The sequence below is a fragment of the Gymnogyps californianus genome, chromosome 5 (genome assembly GCF_018139145.2).
Source record: "Gymnogyps californianus isolate 813 chromosome 5, ASM1813914v2, whole genome shotgun sequence".
Taxonomy (NCBI): domain Eukaryota; kingdom Metazoa; phylum Chordata; class Aves; order Accipitriformes; family Cathartidae; genus Gymnogyps; species Gymnogyps californianus.
Genome location: NC_059475.1, coordinates 22,359,257 through 22,376,424, shown reverse-complemented (window position 1 = coordinate 22,376,424; position 17,168 = coordinate 22,359,257). Strand labels below are relative to the sequence as shown.

Here is a 17,168-nt window from a genome sequence, read left to right as displayed (position 1 = left end):
TGACTTTATAACCTTTCATAAAGCTTTCAAGAGTTAGAAGTTTGGTATCATTTGTAAAATAAAGATCAGGCATATGACAGACGTTAACTCAAAATGCCCAGGGATATTTACCATGCCAATAGCAGGAAGTATCACGCGGCTCTAGCTGCTGCCACCTCTGTGCTCAGGACACATGAACGGGCACCCCCATTGTCCCAACCTTCAGCCATGTTAGTGGAAACACTAAACTAATAGGGCATAGGTATGAACAGGACTTCTGCACCCAATGCTTCCCACTCACCAGGTTGCTACCTCCCTTAACAGCCAATACCTACTTTGACATCTGAACTGAATTTGAATAGAGATACTAAAAGCACTTTATGGCACTGTACCCTCTGCACTCGTCGCCCTGCTTATTCCCCAGGCTTTACTGTTTGCATAGACTCTATATTACAAATAAACAGAAAATTATTCAGCTTCTAATTCCCATTGCATGCTGATGTTTATGTAATTGAAAACCATATAATTGCTTTATATTTTAACATCCCTCATAAATATGGATTTTTAACACAATCCTTTATAGCAAATTAGCACAGAATATCTGGCAATGTGAGATGGGAGCATGAGTTAGTTTGGCAAGCTCAAGGAACAGCACAGAGACTAAAGACTGGCGTGATGTCTCTCACCACTTTACTATTTTCAGTAGGCAGAAGAAAATCCGCTGTGGTGCCCAGCTTTCCAAGGAAGCTTGATCAGACTCTGAGACACAAGTTTTAATGCAACAGCAGCAAAGAAGGGAAAGCTAGAATTCAACAGTCTCATCTTTCACAGATTTACAGGTACTGAAATGCTTGACTGAGGATGAATCTCTGCTTAGTCTAAACGCTGGCAAGAAACTTTCTTTTTTGTGGTAATCCACTTGCTTATCAAGTTTCATTTGCTAGTTTTAGATCAGGCAGTATGAAATATCTTTCTCTGGATCTCTGGCTGGCAACTTGCTCAGGTTTTAAAAATCACCTTGAAGCAATTTATGCTCCACAGTGAATACAGCAACTTAAGTGTGACCTGCAATAAATGCCATTTGCTTCAGCTGCAGAAAGTTAACACTCCCACTGACCTGGCTGGGACCAGCATTTGGAAGGAGTGGGCATGAAGACAGTGAGGTCTGGTAGACACCAGTTAATACCACCTCAGTTGTGAGGTATGCCCCCCAAATTCAGTTTTCCATACCCTTATTTCTCCTATAAGATGACATAAAATCGTATTTTCTGTAAGGCAGAGTAAAATTGTAGCTATGCCAGCACAGTGAAACCACTTAGAGAAAAAACAGAATTACTCTAAACAAGGATTTCTCAAAATAACAGACACAAACTGCCCAGACCTATCGAGGTCCCACACACATGGGGTCGCCTACATTTCTGAGAGCAATTCTGCATTTCTAGCTGCTCTCCTTCCTACGAGTCAAGTGCATTGCACCAACACAGTTTCTAGCTACAGAGACATCTGGCTGACCTGGAGTCGCTGCATTTATTCTTGTTGAGCAGATGTCAGTAAAACTTTTCAACAGACCTTGGTAACCCTGATCCAGGAGACTGTCTACACTGAAAACATGCTGCTTTAGGTCAATTACATAATTGATTATGTATTAAACTGCTACAACATCTGAATAGAGACACTTTTACACCTGGTCATGTTGGCTTTGCTTGTGGCTTTACATTTGAGTAAGAACACACATACAAGCTTTGACAGAGCTCACATGTCACTAATTGTTCCCAGATATAACTGAAGTTGTGAAAAGATGCAGATTTAAACCATGTGCAAAACTAGTTTCAGCTGGGGACAGAGTTGCAGCCTGACATTTTAGGAGCCACATCTTCCAACTTCACTGCTGGCAGCTGCGGGGGGGAGGAAAAAACAAAACAATAAAAAACCTACCCCAAGTCTGACACACAGGATGCTGAGATCCGTTTCTCCCACTCACACAGGTCTGAGCAGCAAAACTGATCTTCTATTCAATTCCACTGCTGCACAAAAAGAACAGCCCAGCTCCTAAAGAGCAAGAAAGGAAAACTCTTGTGCTTTCTACCCAAGTCCCTGTGCAAACTGCTGAATGCAGTGAGCTGCCTCAATAGTTCACCTTGGGAAATAACTTCTAACTAGTGGTTACAGACACAACAATGCCAGACCAAGATCTGCAACAGCACTGAAGTATAAACTAACCTCAGACTTTTTGCTGCCCTGGTTAATGCAGGCAGATCTCAAAGCTAGATTTAGGTTGAAGCATTATCACTTAGCTAAGATTAATGTTAATAATCAGGCTAAAGAACAAGGTTTGCCATTTGACTGAAACTGCAGGGCTGACAGGACAGACCTGGCGGGAGAGCCATGCAGACCAGCTCCCAGCTGGGCTTGGAAGTAGAATTACAGGTTGGGGCAGGCTGGTCTGATGAATGAAGGTTAGGACTAGAAACAGAAGAGACAGCTGAGCTAACTCCCACTCTGCTAGTGAGAACTTCTCTTCAGTACTTAACCCAGGAAACCTTTGCTGTGGCTCCTCCCTGACACACGTTTGCTATGACAACTACCATTTTCCAACAAAAAACAGGTTGTCCCAGTACTGAAATTGTACGAACAAAAGTTAAAGTTTCATTTTAAATACAAATGCTATAATCCTTTTCTACAATAACTGTAGAAAAACACTTGGTCACCCTACCTGGAATTGATTTGGTTTTAAAGCAAGTCAAAGATTAACATCTGTGCCTTTTATTTGGATTCCCTCTACTGACAGCAAAAAGACTAGGGGCTGGCACCTACGGTCCAGCCACAGGAGCCTTCTGCACAATTAAATGACACTGACATCTATGAAAAGTTAATGCAATTCAGCAGCCAAGACATGGTATGACATGCCAATACATATGGTACATTTCAAATACCTAAATGCTGTTAAAAACTTATTTGAAAGGAATTGATTTTTATTAATGAGAGCTCAAGAGAGAATTTAATTAGCCTCAAGAACAATGGGGAAAACGATTGTCCTTTATTTTAAACTTGTCTTCCTCTAGCATGACATTTTAACACCTGTTTTTGAAGTTTTGAAGCACAGGCAAAGAAACTGGATATTCATGTCATCACCTTTTTCTGGAACTGTTAATTAGGCATAAATGCCACAAAGTGAAGGTAAAAATATCTGGACACAATTGTTAAGAGCTCATATTTCATTTCTGCACAAGTGAGAAAAAAACCCATGCCATTTACAGTCTCAATTCTCAGCTCCTCTTATCAGTCACTGGCTGAAAGGAAAGTAGCTGATACATGGTTACTATCTGCAGGTACTGTTTTTGTAACTAGCTTGAGAACAGCAATTTCAGCCCCAGCAACAACAACAACAAAAAAATCATGGGATTACAGCAAGAGTCCAATAAGTCACTCCCGTAAGAACGGCACTTCCATCATGGGAGTAAACTGTGCCTTGAGGGAAGGCTACCATCAGCATCCTGAAGTACGTCTGTCTACAGAACAGGCATAATATGAGCTGGAGACACCAAGTCAGTTCCCCGTCCTTACTGTATTCAAGGAATTGCTTTCAGGGCAAGGTGATTGTTGCCAGATTCTCTTTTTCTTCCTTTTTTTCCCCTGCTAAAGCTGTTAACAAACAAGGTGAGCCCCCAGTGATACAGTACCTTGTCTAAGATTTGACCTAGGTCATAAAACTGATTTTTACACTAGCCAAGTCATCATCTGCTGACAACTGCTTTGAGCCTCAAGCCATCAAAAGTGGGCTGAACAGGAGACCAGGTGAAGAGGCTGGACACCTCCCAGATCTACAAACACCCTTTTAAGTAAGTTTGTTGTCTATTTGAAGACCTGAAGTCATTGCTTGTTTATTGCCATGTTATAGTTGCTATTAATAGAATAGCTGCTCTCCAAACAGTGGCAGCCTAACATTTCGGCAGCATGTCTATTATTATTCTGCCAAAACGCTAGGCCAAAACGCTAGGCCAAAGCGCCTGCAGGAGCAACACGCTGATCCACAAGACGACTCTTCCTCAGGTACATATGCCTGTTCTGCAACAAAACCCCGGCATCTTCGCAAGCTGAAGGAGCTGCAAGACATAGTGACTCAAATCCACTTGTACCAGCTGCCTGGACCTCTCCCTAAGAACCCCACATCTATTTTACACTACTATAATTGCAAAGCTTCCATGCACAGTAAAGTAAGAATTCCTCTCTCAGTCCCAGTCAGAAGTTACCATGCTTCTGAATGAGTCTGGGACCATCTACAATAATGCCTGTGTTATTATCTGCTGTTCAAATGAAGTGATCATAAATCAATTTTACGAATGACAGACTGCCCTGGGAGGCAGCAGGGACCGTGGAGTCCACATGCTGTTGAAATAAGTGCACAGATGAACTTCCTGGTCATCTGAAATATCAGTACCAACTAATATGAACATCTGCCTACTGTAGATCACCTCACCTTTTAGTCTCCATGCAGATGCATTGATTTTTTTCTTGACAAGAACCCTCTCAAATAAATAATCTTACGAGGAGAAAAAAAGGTAAAGAAGAGGAAGCCTGGACTTAATCAGGGAATGGAGGAACAGAAGAAAGAAGGAATTCACAGCTGACAAAAACGTTTCCATCTAGCAAGTGTTACAAAACAGGGATATTAGAGAGCTAAATAAGCTCAGGCAAAGCCTTCATTTAATAAAACATTCAGTGACATTTTATTTGTATCCTTCCTTAAGTTTCTGCTTCTATTTAGTCTGCCTCTGAGTATTAAACTCCTGCTGTAGGCTGAATCTGGACTAAGCTGATGCACAATAATTGCAAGTTGAGCTTCAGTTTACAGACTGAGCCAATAATGAGTCAAAGAGAGACTCAATAAAAGGAAATGTATGCAGCCAGGATCAGACTACAAAGCTTTGAGATGTCTAAGTGATACCACAGCATTTGGGAATTTCAGAATTTCAATTTGCCACGTGCAAAGGGCTGGTTACAAGCTCCATATGGAGTGGGACATTCTGGGAGCTATTTGTGTTTCATAAATTAGGTTTTGTGGTATTTCATTGAAATTTAGAGTATGTCTGTTCCACTTGGCTGTCAGTTCTAAAACCCACTTTGCATTGCAACTCAATCATGCAAACACCAGCAATGGGCCATAGTATTTACCATTACAGCCAGTCCCCTTCCAACTTTGTCTCACCTATACCTAAATCCACAGAAACTATCATTACAGAATTTATATTATCACTTAAAAATTAATTTTATTAAGTCAACCTTTTGAATTGTTTTCCACTTGTTTGACACAGAGTCAGATTTTTCATTTTTTAATATGCTGCCAATTTTTATACAAGCAATTTATACATGCCACAGAGGAAAGAACAGAGACTTCTGACAACTGTGTATGCTTCTAAATCTATTTTAGAATATTGGGATATATCAAAGTCCTAATGCAAATTCAATGATAAAATATGCAAAAATAAAAAAAGAAGGTATCCACATGTGCAACAGCGGACATTACCAAATACACTGTAGAAACACAGGGCAGAAATCAACTTCAGGATGCTTGCAAAACATTTGGTTTATAACTTGAACACAATGGTACTGTTTACTAACAACTGCAGAGCTAGAACTGTAGGAACATTACTGAAGCCAAGAGCCTCTCTCTACAGCACCAGTCAGACTGAATACAGACTCACAGCAATAAAACTCCCTTTCCTAGGCAACGGGTTAAAGCTAATAGAGGTATTTAGTAAACTTAGAAGGAAAGAAAAGAAGGGCCATGAAAGGAAAAGGAGTTTGAATTAAAATATCCAGTATGCTTTTGTTGATGTTAAAGCTTTCTAGACTAAAAGTACAAAATGGAGGAGAAACTAAAGGAAGAAGCACTGTGAAGACACATTTAGATAAAAAGCAATTAAGAGAATAAATTAAATACAGTCCTAGAGCTGAACAAATTTACATGGTTGTTGAAAAATATTAAGGAGGAATTCCCTTCCAGTTGAGTGGATGCCTGTCGCAAAGCAGGAAATCCCCCCAGTGACAGGCAGGCCCGAGGAGTACACCTAGAGTAGCTGCTGTGAATGATTAGCACTGTCAGCTAATTCGAGGCATAGGGAGAGACCTCAAAGTAATAAGAGGAAAAAAGTGTACGGGGGAGAGGAACTTTCCTGGGTTAAGATCCATTAAGTATAGAACACAGGAGCAGAAATTTCCAGTCACTGCAAGTGTTGTTAAAACTGGAATAATGCCCTAGAAAGAGCAATTCATATATGCAACTCATGTGGATAATCCAAGAATTATGTCCTCCATCCAATCCCAAAACTCAGGCACATACTTTGATGAATGCACCACATTCCAGACTAAGGGAAATGTCTGTTGTACTACTTCAATGCTGGAAAGCGGAGATGACCAAAGTATAGCTGGGGTGGGATTAAAGGAACAGCTCTGAAGTTTACCATGGTAGCTACAAGAGCTACAAACAATTACTGTTGGGAGTCAGAGTAGAATTATTTGACTTGCTGCTAAATTGTCACGGTTCAAGTTTTTAGACTGACACCTTCCCCATGACATACAAACCTTTGTAAGATGTGCAACACTCAGTTACAAGTGGTAAGGAGAAAGGAGGGTAGGAACTTGTTCTCAAAAAATTGACCTTCCTCCCATTTTCACAACTAAATCCTGGGGCCTCTGTCTCCCTCCCCTCAAATGAATCTGCCCCTACTTATGACTAAAATTAACCTTTATAAACCCACAGCTTCAGGCTCATCTCAAATTGCAGCATGCTAGCAAAGCTATTATTTATCAAGGACGGTGCATTTTGAAGTGTTCCATGTCAAAGCTGGGTAAATACGTTTTTCAGTAGGGGGTCACATTCCTGTTTTCCTAGCCTGCAGAGTGACCCTTCTTGACTGAAAGGATCTTTATGCATGGAGGAGTATCTGACACAAACCAAACCGATATGCTACTGGAGCTTTCCAGTAATGACAGCAGGATAAAGGAGGCCTTTGAAGTTCATGGAGGAGTAGGAAGAGGTGTTAATTTAAAAAGCTTGTCAGTATACCCAAGAGCAGAAGGAGAGCAAAGTACCAATAAATAATTCACACTTCTATTCCACATGTTATCATAGTATCTCAAAACAGTTTGCAAACATTGATTAAGTCTCACAACATCCCCCTGAAGCAGACAAGCACAGATGAAGCTCTACTCCTACCAGCCAAAATGTCACTCTGGGAGCATCTCGTTTAGCCCATCTATGCCCCCTCTTCCCCATCTGTTAAATGGTGATAATGACACTATCATACAGTGGTTCAGAAGCTTAGTGATTTTGAAATCAACACATTTTTAGATAGAAAAATAGCACACAAGGGCAATCTTGTGTGTCAGACTGCATCCAATTACACTGAATTAAAGCTACCACATTCAACATAACATAGCTAGTGGGAAGAAAACCTTCTATCTTGATTTTATAATACCCTACAGATTTGCTTTGCTCAGTCCCTAAGTACCCAGAGCACTTGAGTTCTAGTTAATGACCAGGCTTCTTGGGTACTGTGTTAACACGAAACTCATTGTAATTACAGTAATTAGATCTGCTGTAGAAAGAACTGTGAGAAATGAAAGACTGTCCACAGTAGCCTCTTATTCTCAATTAACACAAAGTAGTTGGTGTGTTTGGAAACCAGGACAGACATACCCATAGCTGCAAACTCCAGAGGGAATCATAATTTACATTCAGATGGGCAGCTGAGCACATTATACTGTTTAATCCTTGCTTTGAAAGACAGGTACACAAGCATTGAGCATTGTCCACTTACAGACGGCAAAATCGCAATTCAGGGAGGCTCTGAGCTGCCAAAAGGCAAAGGCAATCACACACACTCCCCACAACCAGCATTTCACTTTGGCAACTCCTCATTCCCAACTCTGTACTTGGATTCTCTTTTTTAACAAAAAAGACCACAAACCATCGCTGCTTTGGTTCTAATGAGAGAGAGTTCCTTCTTCCATGTTTGGGGCTCTTTCACGCATAGAATCAGACAGAATTACTTTGCTTAACCCTCTTACTAATCTGATTTTTCCAGAAGGACCAAAGATAAAGACAGCAGTAACGGCTTCATGAAATACAGCTCTTTTCTTCTTCTGAGCCTGACAGTCACTTTCCAAAAGCAGATTGTCATGACAACAAACAACCTGGAGGCAATCCAGCCAACTAATCTGCAGAGGAAGCAGTCATCCCAACCTTGGAAAAGAACACTGCTGCTTTAAGCTTCAGAAGCCAAAAAAACCCAAACAAACAAACAAAAAACCCAACAAGAAACCTTACCACCTACATTAATCTTATTAGGCTGCCTTAGGCCTCTAGCAAAAAACAATTCAGCCCTCGGCACAGGGGCACCAGCATTGCTGCAGCAGCAATACACACATGCTAGTCCCTCACCAGCCCTTTCCTCCCCTGCCAGACAGAGGGTAGGGGCAGGCCAGACCCCCTCTCTGAGGCTCTGATCTGAGCAGAGCTGTGTTCCCAGGCTGCGATGTAGACCAGCTAGCAGGCGAGTTACTAGGATGACCCCTTCAGCCCTTACATATGGAGCCAAAGGAAAGAGCTCATAGGTTAGGCAGAGGAATGGCGCAAAGAGATTGTCACATACCACTGCTATAAACCCTGTTTTGTTGGCATTGCTGTTGCGTGTTTTCTCTCTTCCTCTGTGAGCTGTCAAGAATATTTATCACCATGTTAAGCTCAGAATTATTTTCTCTTCCACAAAGGACTAAATCATCAGTGCAGCTAGATATTAAAGTCATTCTCCTTCAATTTCCCTAATTTCTTCTTCCTTCATACCCTGCTTTATGTCTCTTCATGTGTCCTGCTTTCTATAGGCCCAAGCACATCACATCTCCCCTGCAAATATCCACCATCTCCCATTTTTTGCCTACTCTTATCTCTCAGTAGTAACTCAGACATTAAGATGTTTAGCAGCCGATGCCCAATACTCATCATTTGTTAAGCTCAAGTCATTCATACACTTCACATTTTATAAAATACTATGGTATTAAGTTACAAAAAACAAAACTGAAGAGCACTAGATGTAGCATAAATTAAAAAGAAAAAAAAGTCAGAGATTGTGTTTTGAGATTCTCACAAGACTCAATAGACAACAATTTTCAAACAAATATTTTCTTCCCTGCCCTCATCCTTTTCTCTAAATACAGAAACAAGGAAGGGTAGGAATAAATTCTTTCACTGTAGACTTGTCCTGCAGTGAAACATGCCTTTCAGAAAGTAACTGAGCAGTGAGGATCTAAAGCTTTAAGTCTAAACAGATTTACTCATCTGGTAAATAGACAGGTCGCTGAACTACTTCAAACTGAAGTTTTATTATTGATCCCTCTGGGTCCACTCCATCTCTCATAGAAGTCACTAAATGGATTCCCAGCAACTTCAGTGAGCATTGGATCGCAGATTGTAAGCACTTCCTGCAAAAGTGCATTTTTACTAATCTGGAAAAGATACCAGTCTTCTGAGCACTGAGAATGAAACATATGCATGCACACACACACACTCTACTCATTTGCAGAATTAGGAAACCACAGCTCTAGCCAACACAGAGCAAGCCAACAGGATCATATTTTCTATGGAGCCTCTTCCGCGTTAATTGGAGTTGGTATAATATTGCAGAATAGAATAAAAACCCTGTGCCTACCTTGAGGGCTTTCGCAGCTTTCTTCATCACTGTTGTCTTGACAGTTATTTTGACTGTCGCACACAAAGCTTTTGTCAATGCAAAGACCATTTTTACAGTGGAATCGGGCAGTAGAGCAAAGCAAGGGATTTGCTGCTGCGAAAAGAGAAAGTGAGATCTTTCATTAGAAACTCTCTTACCCAGGCAGTGAAATAGCCGTTAAGCAATCAACGACAACAGGTCACAACTCAACAGTTGGTCAATTCGCTGAATATGTGGGAGTAACTTGGCAATCAAACCAACCTTGTCTCTCTAAACAGAGTGTGCTGAATTTTCTAATTTATGCAAGATTCATTACAGCTAGCAGAGATTTAGTCCACCCACAGTTGTGATAAGCCTTCTGTTCACTTTCATGAAAGCCTCTATCACGATCACTGTTCAGTGCTCAGCATTTGCTCATGCTGAAGACATATGGAGGGTAGCACTGCCTACCATAAACACTGCCTGTTGCTTCCCATTACAACAAACTCGGTTTAGCTCAAGTTTCATATTATGAGCCAACAACCCTGGCTGAGAACTGCCAGGCTTCTGTCTTTTTCCACCTTCCCCATTCTCCTCACTATTTTGAATTGATACAATGGCAATGTTGACATTTCTCAATGTCTCAGTGTTTGAATTTCAACTCCTTTTTAAGGCTAACATGCACATTACAGTAGCACCTAGAAAACCCTTTCACATAAGGCCCAGTGTTGCACACAGAGCAAAAACAGAACAGTATTTAAGTAGACTCATTTAGGTAGAGCGGTATTCTCACCCACGCCAAACCCAGCAGTAAATACACTGTCAGATGCTATGTCTAGTTTCATTTAAAGCTTCAAGCAGTGCAGTTTTCAACACTTCTCCTAGCAGATTACATCACAGCTTCAATGCATCTCACTGTCAAGGAGTTTTCCTTGATATTCGTCTTAGTTTTCTCTCTTCTAATTTCATCCCTCTACTCTTAGCTATAGCCCAGCACACTTAACTATATAATCCCTCCTTGAACAGCGTTTGCACTGTTCACATACAGCATATATAGCCTTATCTTCCAACATAGTCATGGCTTAGCTGAGATATGCGTAATTTAGCAGTTTTTAATATCTCCTCATAAATCAATCTCTCTGTCCCCTAATCATTTTTGGCACTCTTCTCCGAACTCCTGCCAGTTTTTGGTAATGAGGTGACTGAAACGGAATGCAACTTTCCAATTGAAAAGCTTAAAAAAGCTGTTTAGATGCCTTGTCTGCTTCAAAGTGCTTCTCTGCCACAATAACAAAGGGGATTACAGTTCCCAAATACTAACTAGCTTCCTATTTTTTATTCTTTAAAGAGCTGCCTGTAAAGAGTCTTTAAAAAAACCCATAAAACTTTAAAGTCTGCTGTGCATATAACCTGCAGTATATTTAACAAACACTCCCAATTACTCCAGCTCCCCAAAAGCACATTTATCATGAACATGCTAAATCTCCTTTGGTCTGAAACTGCTGCACACTTGCATAGCATGTTGATTTTCCAGGTCACTTTAGGGCCTACAGTGTTGTTCCTCTACATAAGCAAACCAGCAATTAGACACTTGGATATGCTAGAAAATACTAAGTGTGTGCTTAAATGGCATAAAGAAACGGGGAGATCAGCAGCATGTTATCATAAGCTGCAAGGTCCCACTGGAGCTACACACTACGAGCTCATGGGAAATTATGTCATTCATAACGGACTCCCTGAGCTGGTGCATTTTCAGTTGAGACCTGCCACTTGTCAGTCCACCACCTCAAGGATATTTCAAAGCACTTTTGTCAAAACTTGTTTCTAGTCCGTTTGTTTAAGCATAACCCAAAGTCCTTTCCTTAGCCTTCAATCTTCTTTCTCTAGCTTCACTTGTTCCACAGAGGTGCTATCTCCCTGCCACAGGGAGGCCCTGGCCTCTCCCAGGGCCCAAACCAGACTCTCTAAGCTAACAACAGGTGGCACCTTAAGAGATGTTTCTGCTGTGGGGGAAAGCACACAAACAAGAAAGGCAAGTCCCCCAAGAAGCAGACAGTGATAGATCACTGTAAAGATGGCCCCTTTTGTTATCTTTGAAAGCTGGTGTCTGTTGTCCTCCTCCTGACCTTTCAATGTCATTAAAAGGAAAAACTCAGGGTGCTCCAACAAGAGAATGAGCAAGTATTTGCTGCAAGCTTCCGCCTAAAGACCTATGCTTTTACCAGCTCCTGATAATAGCAACAGAGCTGCTGGATTGAACGTAATCTTTCCTTACTACTATGATATATCCCTGCTAGACTTACAGATACGAATGGATCTATGCAGCCACACGCAGGGGTTTTAACCAAGTCAAGTAGTACTACAGATGATCTCTCTGCTGTGACTTCCCTGCAAGCTGCTGAACAGTAGCTCAAGCTAGTGCATTGGCAGGCATGTCTGAGCGAGAACCTCCTTCTCCTTCCAAGAACCTGTTTCACTAAATAACCCTTTATTTGCTTTTTTGTTGCTTGAGAACATGTATAAACAGAGAAACCTAAATGTGCTGTTGAACAGATAAGTCATATTCTTCAGTGACAAGAAACAGGCAAATAAAAATTAAACAATTTTGTTGTATTTAATATGTGCCCAATTTGAGTTACACTTGAGTACAGAGAACCTGTTCAAAGCAAACATGCAGCTTATATCTCATTTCAAAGTTACAAAGGGGCTTGAAGTATCATACAGCCATTATATACAAAACAAGACTGAGCTGGACCTTAATAAAAAAAAAAGAGAGACTGTCATTTACAAAGTGAAAAGCACAAAGATCATCTGGGTCGTAAGTGACCGGGAGAGTATTTGACTCAGAAACTAAAGCCTAACGAGTGCTTCCTTTCTAAGTAGTATTAATTAGTTGAAAGAAAAAGAAGCACCCTCACTCGCAAGCAGGCTTGCACTTACTGCAGTTTTCCTCATCGCTGCCGTCGGGACAGTCCTCGAAGCCGTTGCACCGGAAGCGGCCAATGATGCAGTGGATCCCGCTAGCGCAGGGGAAGAATGTGGCACCACATTTGGATTTAGCTTTCGCTGGGAGAAGATATAGATAGAATAGGGCAAAGATGAGGGAAACAATTTACAAAGATTAGAGATACTTTTGTAGCAGTACAGGTTAGGGTACTCTAGGCAGTGCTGGTGGCACCGATGTTGGGTGCCTTCCAAGCTCCCTATGGCCTGCTTTCACCTGCTTTAAGTTTTTTGTGAGATCTCACTTGCTTGGGCTGAATTTTTTCCAATTTGTACAATTTCCAGAATGATTGAAACATTCAAACTTAAAACAAGTCAAATGACCTCTCAAAAGAAATTTAAATTGCTCAACACTTCGGAGTACAAGTTTGTAAATTCGGCAAGCAGGTACCCCTAACTGTCCCTTAAAGACCCATGTGAATTTGACCAACTTAGAAGCACTGGAGGAAAAAACATTAAAATAGAGGGTCATATTTCACAGAAAACAAGAGCAACTATCTCCTCTTTGCATGGAAGTCTGTTGTAAATGTCACTGCCCCAGGCGTAAGTCCAGGAGACAGACATCTAAGCAGGTCCTCAGGCAGCAGACAACAACCCTCAGAGGCAAAAGGTCTAGCTGGACTAGTTGTAGCCCCCCCCAGCCTGTACCTATATGTCATGCTGAGTCCACAAACACCACATAGCAGCAAAAGTCTAGATTTTTTACACCACCAAGCTTCTCTTGCTTGCTCAGAGAAGCCAAACAGTGAAGATCCCAAGGTGGACAGAGATAATGAACATGACAGCAAGTTCAGAGAATTTGGGATCTGGAGGCAAACTTGGGCAAAGACAGGTGTACAAAGAGTAAGGAAATATCTGGAGAAGGAAAGGAGGAATACAGAGATATCAAGCGAGTTAGTGTCTTCGTAAGAATAAGAAACAACAAGAGACCTGCATTAAAGTATTTTTCAGGCTGCAAAAATCAAACTGAAAAAAAGAAAATGTATAATTAACACTATATTTAACACTGCCTTTATTCAGCACGATTTATATAAAATTGGGTGCAAAAGGAACATGAGTTATATGAATTGCATCTCTTGATGTACTTCTCTCCATCATCCATTACACAGTTCTTCAGGACAGAAACTACATCTATTTCATAGTACCAGCACAGCTACTCATATAACACTAAATACTAACAATAGCATCAAAACGTGTTTAACAAATGATTACAGAATCTCATTATGATCTCAAGTACTTCACATTTTTCACTTCACTGCATAGCAGCTCTTCACGGCAAGAAGAGAACACTGCCCTCAGCTAGAGTGATGCAGATTCTTCCACCACAATGCTCAAGGCAAGCACCAGTTAAGTCTTGCGGTATCACCAGCCTAGAACAAAGTAACACCCAAAGTAAAAAACAGTTTAACAAGACATGTGGTTAGATTTTTTTTTTTCTCCCTTTTGCTTTTTCAAATTAGCACATGACACGATGGACCACATCACAGGACGCTGAACTCTTCAGAAAGTCCACTCTAAAGCAAAGCCAGTCACTGCGGGAAAGGCATGCTGGTAACTGCAGGAAGGTACGTATGGCGCTGTCGTGGTTTAACCCCAGCCAGCAGCTAAGCACCATGCAGCTGCTCGCTCACTGCCCCCCCACCCCTGGGATGGGGGAGAGAATCAGGAAAAAAAAATTCGTGAGTTGAGATAAAGACAGTTTAATAGGACAGAAAGGAATGAAAAACAATGATAATGATAATAATAATGTGACAATAGCAATACTAGAAGAATTAAACTATACAAAGCAAGTGGTGCACAATGCAATCGCTCACCACTCGTTGACCAATGCCCAGTTAGTTCCCGAGCTGCGATCCCCCTCCCAGCCAGCTCCCCCAGTTTATATACTGGGCATGATGTCATATGGTATGGAATAGCTCTTTGGCCAGTTTGGGTCAGCTGTCCTGGCGGTGTCCCCTCCCAGCTTCTTGTGCCCCTCCAGCCTTCTTGCTGGCTGGGCATGAGAAGCTGAAAAATCCTTGACTTAGTATAAACACTACTTAGCAACAACTAAAAACATCAGTGTGTTATCAACATTATTTTCCTACTAAATCCAAAACACAGCACTATACCAGCTACTAGGAAGAAAATTAACTCTGTCCTAGCCGAAACCAGGACAGGCGCAATGCTAACATGCAGTAATACCATGCACAGACCATTGATGGGAGACCACCAGAAAAGAAGTCAGCTCCATAACTTGCGGGGCTTTTGAGTAAATGTTTCCTACTCCGACACCAAATCTACAAAATGCATTTACAACTCCCCGGTTTTGAGATGTGACAGATCTGGAGATCACAGTGACAGACAGTCTTTTTATGTAGCCATATGGCACATCAATACACCAACCTGCGCAGTTTTATAAGGCCAGGACAAGGTAAGGGACAACCAGAGTACAGACCAAAAAAAGTATATCCAATAGGGACAAACAGCTTCAGCATTAATTTGGAAGGAATCCTCTCTTCCAGGGTTAAAAACTAAGTGCAGTTGTAGCAAAGCCTTCTTCCATCACTCAGCAGAGTGCATATAAACTGTTTTAAACCACAGCTACAGTAATTCGTGCTTGATTTAGTGTCCTCCAAAAGCAAATTCCTGCAGTTCCTCTCTTACATGTTTTTCTTTATTATACCAGTAGTTTTCACTTAGAATTATGAAATGTAAAATAGTATGTATCACTGAATTTCACATATTCCACTACCACTTTTTCTGAAGAGTATCCAAGGTCCACTTGGGGAAAAAAATGAACCATTACTTTGTAGAAAAACAGGTGATAAATTACCCTGAAGTAGCTACCATGCTTAACACCACCGGCAATGGAAAATCCTCAGCCAATACATCCGAGACCCTGCAATTCTTCACACAACTTCAAAGAGCAACTTCTGTGTTAGAGTTTTGAGGCAGACTGATCTCAGCTAAATAATTCAGTAACCACAAGGTTTGAGGCAGTACCATACCCCCAGTCTTTAAACAAAAGCAGCAAAACAAACACCTCAGCAACATATTCCTAGACCGTCACCAAAGCAAGCACTCTGTATTAGCATTTGACCAATATTCAGCACACTAACCAGCCAGCCAAGCTGCTGCTGGGAGCGTGTGGTAACAACACACATACGTGAAGAGGTGCCCAATGCTTCACATGTTATGTTTTTGTTGTTTTGCTTTTTCTAAAAGCTAACATCTTTTCGAAACCATGCAGTGCATTTACGTTCCCCAGACCAAATGACTGCCTCTGGACAGCTTCCTTTTTTAGAAATGTATTTTGAGCCAGAACAGTTCCAAGAAGAGGAGAGGGAGAAGAAATAAGAAAAGGGGGAAGCAACTGTAGTTTTGCCCCTGTTAACATTTACCGGATCCCATTTCATCAAGCAGGTTTACTTCAGTCATTTGGGGTCTGAATTCAGAGGCTATCAAATTTCTGGCAAATCATATTCAGAGATGCCTTTTGCCATCTCTGAAAATCCTGCTGAATTAAGGCTTCAAAATTATTTACTTCTAAAATTTCTAATGTGGACCATCTCTTACAGCCTTACTCTTCCAGACAGACTTCAGACTGAGAATCATCAAAACCTGAGCCTCTGACCCTCTGAAGAGCAGAAGTCATGTGCCTGCACTTTCCTGACCAGAGCTACAAGCGGTGGCAAATGCTGCAGGAGCTCCGTTTCAGGTTGACAGACGAACGTCACAGCAACCTCAGCTGTCCTGGCCCCTAAGGCAAGAAGGCCCAAAGCACATCTGGTACATTACCTTGAGCTACCGCTGTAAAGCCATAAGCAATATTTAATGTTTGACCACATCTGGAGGAAAAAGGTGCTGGACTGATCAGGAAAAAAGTCGAGTTTCTGGAAAATGCACTCTTTCTTCTGTCTGAAGTATCCTGATACCCCATCAAAAAGAGGGAGAAACCATTCAGGACAATGATTTAATGGAAGTATTACTTAGATAGCTATATAATGTTTAGTTCAACATTTTCTCCCCAGACCTTTTCCTATCTCCTCTAAAAACAGCAGCCAGAGAACAAGAAAATTCTGTTTTAGAATAACTGTTTATCGAAAGAGCACATACTACTAACCACAGACCAAAAACAAACAAGAAACTAAACATCTTCAAATTACCTCTGTTTCCATTTTACATAATCCACTGATTTTTTTTTTTAACCTCGAGGGAAGGAAAAAACAACAAACAAAACCCAAATGCAATTCTCCATATTTGCAACAGGCATGATATATACACAAACCAATCCCAATTCAAACTTACGTTTACATTAGACACCCCGAAAAGATAAAAAAGCATTTCAAACACCATAGTGATTCACTAGTCACACAGCTAGCCGCTTACTAGAGGCAAGTCTCATCCCAAACAGAACTCAGTTTTCCATGCTCCAATTCCAGACACAAAATGCATTTCTCATATGCTATGCATAAATGCAGGAAAAATGAGAAACCA

The 17,168-nt window shown here is 41.1% G+C and overlaps 1 protein-coding gene across 1 annotated transcript in view; it reads right to left on the bottom strand.

The window, feature by feature from the left end:
* The window catches only part of LDLRAD3 (low density lipoprotein receptor class A domain containing 3), a 111,482-nt gene that overhangs the window by 42,303 nt on the left and 52,011 nt on the right, over positions 1-17,168 (bottom strand). The window contains exons 3-4 of the mRNA XM_050897780.1: positions 12,627-12,752; positions 9,687-9,821 (exon numbers count right to left, since the gene is read on the bottom strand). Coding sequence (XP_050753737.1) covers positions 9,687-9,821; positions 12,627-12,752 — 261 coding nt within the window. The remainder of the gene's footprint in view (positions 1-9,686; positions 9,822-12,626; positions 12,753-17,168) is intronic.